This window comes from Lepidothrix coronata, unplaced genomic scaffold (assembly GCF_001604755.1).
Source record: "Lepidothrix coronata isolate B3197 unplaced genomic scaffold, Lepidothrix_coronata-1.0 Scaffold99, whole genome shotgun sequence".
Lineage (NCBI taxonomy): Eukaryota > Metazoa > Chordata > Aves > Passeriformes > Pipridae > Lepidothrix > Lepidothrix coronata.
Window position 1 is genome coordinate 3,503,933 of NW_016690279.1, and position 7,032 is coordinate 3,510,964.

The window sequence follows — 7,032 nt, forward strand, 5'->3', positions numbered from 1 at the left end:
CGGGGCCCGGCGGCGGCCAATCAGCACCCCGGGGGCGGCCGGACCCGCCCCGCCCCCGCCCGCGCACGTGGGAGCGGCCCCGGACCGGCCCCGGGACCGGGACCGGGGGATGGCGAGGTGAGGGGGAGCGGTGGAGCCCCCGCACCACAACGGGAGCAGCCGGCGGCGGGGTGGACACAACCGGGCACCACCCGTTACAGTCGGGTGTCACCCAGCACCGCTGGGTACCGGGCACTGCTGGGTATGGCCGGTACCGCTGAGTACCACCGGACACAGCTGGGCGCCACCCAGCACTGCTGGGTACAGCCGGGCATCACCAGGCACTGCCAGTCATCGCCGTGTACAGCCAGCACCACCGAGCACTGCTGAGTATAGCTGGTACCGCTGGGCACCACCAGGTACTACTGGGTACAGCCAGGACCACCAGGCACTGCCAGGCATCACTGGGTACAGCCATGTACAACCAGCACCACCAGTCCCTGCTGGCCATCACAGGCACAGCCAGACACCCTGGCCCAGGTGGCAGCACTGGGCAGGCACTGTGTGAAGTCTCTGTGTGCTGGATTGGGCCCGGTTGCGCCCCAGCAACTGCAGGGTCCCCCCCACTCCTTCCCCTGCAGCACTAGGATCCCCCTGAGCCCTCTGGTTGTCCCTCCCGGACAGGCTGTCACCACCTCACAGCAGCTGTGACAGGGACAGCTAAAAATAGCATTGCTGGTGATGGCTGCCCGGTGCCGGCTCGCTGCGCGCTTCCACCACGTCCACGGCACCAATGTCCGCCTGGACGCCTCGCGCACACTGGCCACGCGGGTGGAGAGCTTCGCCAACGGGCTCTGCTTCAGCCAGGAGCCACTGGCACCTGGGCAGATCTTCCTGGTGGAGATTGAGGAGAAGGAGCTGGGCTGGTGCGGGCACCTGCGTGTGGGGCTGACGGCCCACGACCCCCAGAGCCTGGAGGTGGTGCCTGAGTACTCGCTGCCGGACCTGGTCAACATGGGGGACACCTGGGTGTTCGCCATCACCCGGAGCCACAACCGCGTGGTGGTGGATGGGGAGGAGGCGCGGGAGCGGGGCCCGCCCTGGGAGCCCTTCCTGCTGATCGAGCGCGTGCGGATCCCCCGCGACACCCTGGTGGGGCGCAGCCGGCCTGGCCGCTACAGCCACATCCTGGACGACCTGTACAAGATGAACGTGCTGCCCGCGACCGCCCGGCGCAGCCGCATCGGGGTGCTGTACGCACCGCAGCCCGACGGCACCGCCGACATGCACATCATCATCAATGGAGAGGACATGGGGCCGAGCGCCAGGGGCCTGCCCACCACCCGCCCGCTCTACGCCGTCGTTGATGTCTTCGCCTCCACCAAGAGCGTCCGGGTTATCCCAGTGGATTATGGCTGTAGGTACCTGCCCCCATCCCTGCGGCATGTGCTGCGTTGGCCAGGAGCAGGGGGGCTCTGGTGGGGTCACCCCATAGTCCCCAAGAGTGGGAATGTCAGAGTGTGACTCTGGTCAGAGGGACATGAGGTGCAGGGCACAGGAGAGCCCGTGGCTCCTGTGGAGCACAGGTGAGACCCACAGTGCCGCTGATGGGTAGTGTGCTGAAATCTCTGCCATGGGGGCTGCGCTGGGGCCAAGGGGAGACCCCCCCTGCAGCAGCCCTGCTGGCCACCCTTCCTGAGTCAGGCAATGGGGGTGGGTGTTTGGGGCTGCCCCAGGGCTGTGAAGCTTCGCCGAGCCCAGTCTTACCCACGCCACGCAGCAGCCGCAGTCAACTAACGTCCTGCCCTGGCACCAAAACACCCACCTACGCCCACCGCCCACCTCGGTATGACACACTGCACCTCCGCATCTGCTGCGTGCCAGGGACATGGCGTTCCCTGGGCAGAAACCCCGTGATGCCAGGCAGAGCCTGGGCATTATCCTGCGTCCCTTGGCTGGATGGGAGGGGCCAGGCTAACGAGGGCTAATTAGCTCTGGAAAAATCAGCAGATGCTGAGGATCGGGTGAGACTGAGCAAGAATGAGAGCAAGCACCAGGGTACCAGCTGCTCCCACCACAGGGAGCCACTGCTTCCCTCTTTGTGCCAAGGACAGCTGCTTCTGTCCCAAGGCTGGGATTCTCCATGGTTTAACACCTGAGGAAAGTGTTGACTACAGTAGACGGCACCTGTGCTGCGGAGCCACCTGAGGCTCTGGGAGGAGGAATCCCACAGGGTGTTGTGTCACAGGAGCAGGAGCCAGGCAGAGCCTGGGCAAGCACCCCGGCAATGGCTGATGGTGGTCTGTCCCAAAGGCACAGTGGGCACTGTCTCTGCAGGCAGCGCAGCCCTGGCCGGTTGGTACCCACCTGCCAGCCTGGTGCTGGTGCCAGTGGAAGCAGACCAAGGGAGTGGGATGTAAGGGAACTGCAGGGAAGCCGCCAGAGAAAGAAATGCAAACAAGCCACAGTCATGCACAGCTTGGGAGCATAACTGTTTCCCAGCCTTCCTCCTATTAATGGGAAGAGCTTTGCTGCCTGGGGCCCTTAAGCTCCCAGCCCTGGGGGAGCAGCTTGGCACCAGGTCCTGCACAGCTGGCTCAAGCCTGGGGCAGGATGATGCTGCAGAACAAAGTCACCCCACCACTGCCCTTAACTCCAGTACCTCTGAGGAGGCCCAGGCCAGCTCCTACACCTCTCTGTGCTTAGCCTCACCACTGACTCGCCCAGCTCAGCTGCTCTCTCTGTTCTCTTCCAGTTCCCTCCCTGCAGACGCTGTGCCGGCTGGTCATACAGAAGCACATCGTGCACCGCCTGGCTATCGAGGGCCTCGACCTGCCCCAACTGCTCAAGAACTTCTGCCAACATGAGTGAAGTGTTGAGGGCACAGCTGGGCTGCCCCCACTGCCAGCAGGCCCCCAGTGATGGCTGCCTGGTAGGATCCATGCCCTTTGTTGCCTCCTCACCCCGGTATGTGCTGCCAAAGGGCCAACATGAGAACAGGCAGCATGGTGTTGGGATTTTCCACACAGGGACGGTGCTGCAGGGCCAAAGTGTGGGCAGGGAGCTGATGTGGTTCAGAGAGAGCAATAAAGCACTTCCAGACAAGAGTCTGTCAAAGGAGGCTTGGGGCGCTGAGACCTCCCGTGCTTCAGCAGCCACTTGTGGGAGCAGTTCCCCCGGCAGCAAGGAAAGGAGCACAGGCCACACACAGCCCTATGGGGCTCGGGACTTGTCCGTAGCTCTGGAATGATGCTGGGATTGCCTGGGTGGATCAGAGTGAGCGCTGGGGTGGGTGGAGCGTGGGAGGGCACTCACGTGGAGGTAAATTACAGCCAGACGCTCATCCTGGCTGGGCAGTTTCACTCTTGGGAAATATGTTTACCCGGAGAGCGATGAGTTATTTCCTGTGTGCTCAGCTAGGAGGGGGACGGGGGCGGATGCCGGAGCACCCAGAGAGCAGCGCTGGCAGCAGCCGTTGCTTGGGCACGTGCCTGTGGCCACAGAGCCAGTGGCCACAGAGCCAGTCACGGTGACCCTGTGCAGGGCCCAGCCATCCCGCCTCCCTGCCTAGGGAGTGGAGCCCAGCACTCCTTGGCTCTGTGCCCTCAGCCGGACTCCTCATCCACTGGCTGGTGGGGATGGCAGCCAGGATCCAGCAGCGCCTGTGCTGGGCTGGAGAGGGGAGGCAGGGTAGGAGTTGTGCAGAGCAACAGGCAGGGTGGGGAAGAGCCCTCCAAAAACCAGAGGGGTACCCAGAGGTGCCAGAGAGACGGTGAGGGGGCTGGCAGAGCCTTCCAGGCCTCTTCCACAGCACGGCCAAGGGGAGAAACAAGCAGCTCTAAGCTTACAGAAAGGTGTTTTAGGAAACACGATGCTATATTTAGTCAGAGACTCGATAGTATCAGATCATGTTACAAAACTCTGTCTCAAAGGAAATCCCCAGCCCGCAGTGATGGCCGGCTCCATCAACACCAAAGTGTTAATGAAGGGAGCACTGATCAGGGAAAACATGGATCATGACCAAACCATGCAACGGGAGCGAGGTCTCTGACATTCCCTGCCATGTCCCACCAACAGGCTGGGAGCTGCTGGAGCTGCCCTGGCTGCAAGAGGGCCAGGGAGCTCACCCACCCCAGAGCAGCAGCCATGGGCCAGGCATTTGCTCTCTGGGCTGTTTTCCCTCCCCCAGCCGTGCAGCCTTTGCTCCCCACCTCCCCCGGCGTTATCTGCCCGGCAGTGACCCCTGCACACGGGGGTGTGTTCCTCTTTCTTGAGGAATTGAGAGCAGCTGCTGAAACCAGATAAACCACTCCCCTTCTCCAAAGTGGGGCTGCAGCGCAGTGGGATTGCCACCCTCAGAAACTGCCACTTCCCACCACCCAGGGCACTGCGGTGGCACACGACCACCAAGCAGCACTGCCTGATGCCTGGCACCCCATCCCCTGGCCAGGGAGGGGCATCTGCAGCTGGCGCAGGGACAGACACAGCTCCCAAACAGCACAAGGCTGATTTATTGGCTCTGTTGCACAACACCCCACAGCTGGATGGTGCAAGGACCTGTGGGTGCTGGCCACAGATGAAATAATTTTGTCACATGTTATTATGGGGCCTGATGGGATTCATCTGAGAATCCTCAAAGAACTAGCTGATGTCATTGCAAAGCCTCTCTCGATGATTTTTGAGCAGTCCTGGAAATCTGGAGAGGTCTCAGCTGACTGGAAGCTGGTGAACGTTGTCCCGATTTTTAAGAAGGGCAAGAAGGAGGACCCCAGAAACTACAGGCTTGTCAGCCTCACTTCAGTACCTGGTAAAATCATAGAAAAGATTATTCTGGGAGGTATCAAAAAACACCTGGAGCACAAGGTGTTTTTGACATTGGTCACAGCCAACATGACTTCAGGAGGGGGAAGTCCTGCTTGTTGAACCTGATTCCTTTCAACAACAGGGTAACTCACCTAGTTCACCTAGGAAAGCCAGTAGACGTAGTCTTTTTGGACATCAGCAAAGCTTTTGATACTGTCTCTCACAGGATTCTTCTGGACAAGATGTCCAGCCCACAGCTGGATAACCGTATTATGCGATGGGTGAGCAACTTGTTCACAGGTCAGGCATAAACACTTGTAGTGATTGACATCAGGTTGGTATCTGGTCACTAGTGGGGTTCTGCAGGGCTCCATCCTTGGCCCAGTTCTCTTCAACATCATTAATGCCCTGGACACAGGATTGGAAGGAATACTAAGTAAATTTGCCAATGACAGCAAATTGGGAGGAGCTGCCCTCCAGGGCAGGGAAGCCCTGCAGAGAGACCTTGACAAATCAGAGATGGGCAATCACCAACTATATGAAGTTTAACAAGGGCAAGTGCCAGATTCTGCACGTGGGCTGGGGCAACCCTGGTTGTGTGTATAGACTGGGAAACAAGAGGCTGGAGAGCAGTGCTCTGGGAAAGGACCTGGGGGTCCTGGTTGATGGCAATTTGAATATGAGTCAACAGTGCCCTGGCAGACAGGAGGGCCAACTGTGTCCTGGGGTGCATAAGGCAAAGCATTGCCAGCTACTCAAAGGAGGTGACCGTCCTGCTCTACTTGTCCTGCTCTAATATTCACTGGTGCAGCCTCACCTTGAATCCTGTCTGCAGTTTTGGGCACCACAATATAAAAAAGACACTAAGCTATTAGAGAGCATCCAAAGGAGGGCCACAAGGACGGTGAAGGGTCTGGAGAGGAAGCCTTATGAGAAGTGGTTGAAGGAAATTGGTTTTTTCAGCCTGGAGAAGTGGGGATTGAGGGGAGACCTCATTGTGGTCTTCAACATTCTCATGAGGGGGAGCAGAGGGGCAAGTACTGATCTCTTCACTCTCATGACCAGTGACAGGACTCAATGAAACAACATGGAGCTGAGTAAAGAGAGGTTTAGGTTGGATATCAGCAAAAGGGTTTTCACCCAGAGGGTTGCTGAGCACTGGAATAGGCTCCCCAGGGAAGTGGTCACAGAACCAAGCCTGTCTGAGTTCAAGAAGCATTTGGGCAATGGTGTCAGGCACATGGTGTGACTCTTGAGGTGTCCTGTGCAGGGCCAAGAGTTGGACTCAATGATCCTGATGGATCCCTTCCAACTCAGCATATTCTATGATTCTATTATACCAGTACCTCCCACGCCACACCACCCACAGCTGGCTCCCAGCCACAGCTGTTAGCCAGGTCAGCGGCTGTTACCCTTCCCATGGGGTCAGGAGCTCCCAATCCAGTTCCTCTGCTGCCCTGTGAAAGAGGTGATGCCCATTCAGCAGATCAAGGACCCAAACTGTCCCTTCCATGCCAAGGAAGTGGCAGCCTGAGGGGAATGAAGGTGAAAGCCAGGACACGGCGGGAGCACCCAGCTCAGCTCCTACTCGGTGCTAGAGCTTCACCTCTGATCTCCGCCATAAGGAAGGACATCACCTGGGATTTATACAAAGATTTGTTCCAGAAGCTCTTCAGGACCTCCAAGAGGCCATCAGCACTGTCTTGCCCGGCCTGATGGGCATTGCATCCCCTCTCCCACGGTCTACTGAGCATCTCTGGCTGCGAGGGCCTCCTGTTTGAATCCAGCACAGCCAAGATGTGCCAGCAGGGCAGCTGGAAGGCCTGGCTGAAGTGGCAAGTGCAGCTGCTCAGGCCTTTCAGCTCCACCCTGTGGGCATCCTCCAGGATCCGTACACTCAGTGTGTCCTTCCTGGTGCCAATGAGCTGGGTGGACTTCTGAACTACAGCCAGCTCACTTAGGCACAGACTGGCAGCAGGCTCTGTGCAAATGTCACTCAAGGACTGTTTGATGCCTTCTTCAGTCCTTTGGTTAATCTCCTCCCTGCTGGGGTTTCTGTGGCCCCCAGTTTTACTGTAGGAGATGAAGGATATAACAGGGACTGAGGGGTTGTGGGTTCACCCTGGAGGAGAAACTGGGATGTTTCAGGCTGACACTGAAGAGCCTCAAGGAGGTGGGGAACTGCTGGTAGACTCTGGAGAACAATCACAAGACTCTTGACAGCTGCAAGAGAGGGTGACAAGAGCTGCT

The 7,032-nt window shown here is 58.7% G+C and overlaps 1 protein-coding gene across 1 annotated transcript; it reads left to right on the top strand.

The window, feature by feature from the left end:
- Positions 1–77: 77 nt before the first annotated feature.
- NEURL2 (neuralized E3 ubiquitin protein ligase 2) lies at positions 78–3,086 on the top strand. Its single transcript, XM_017822585.1, has 2 exons — positions 78–1,396; positions 2,735–3,086. Exons 1-2 carry the CDS (start codon positions 721–723, stop codon positions 2,848–2,850), a joined length of 792 nt encoding a protein of 263 aa, XP_017678074.1. The 5' UTR covers positions 78–720; the 3' UTR covers positions 2,851–3,086.
- The last annotated feature ends 3,946 nt before the right edge of the window (positions 3,087–7,032 follow it).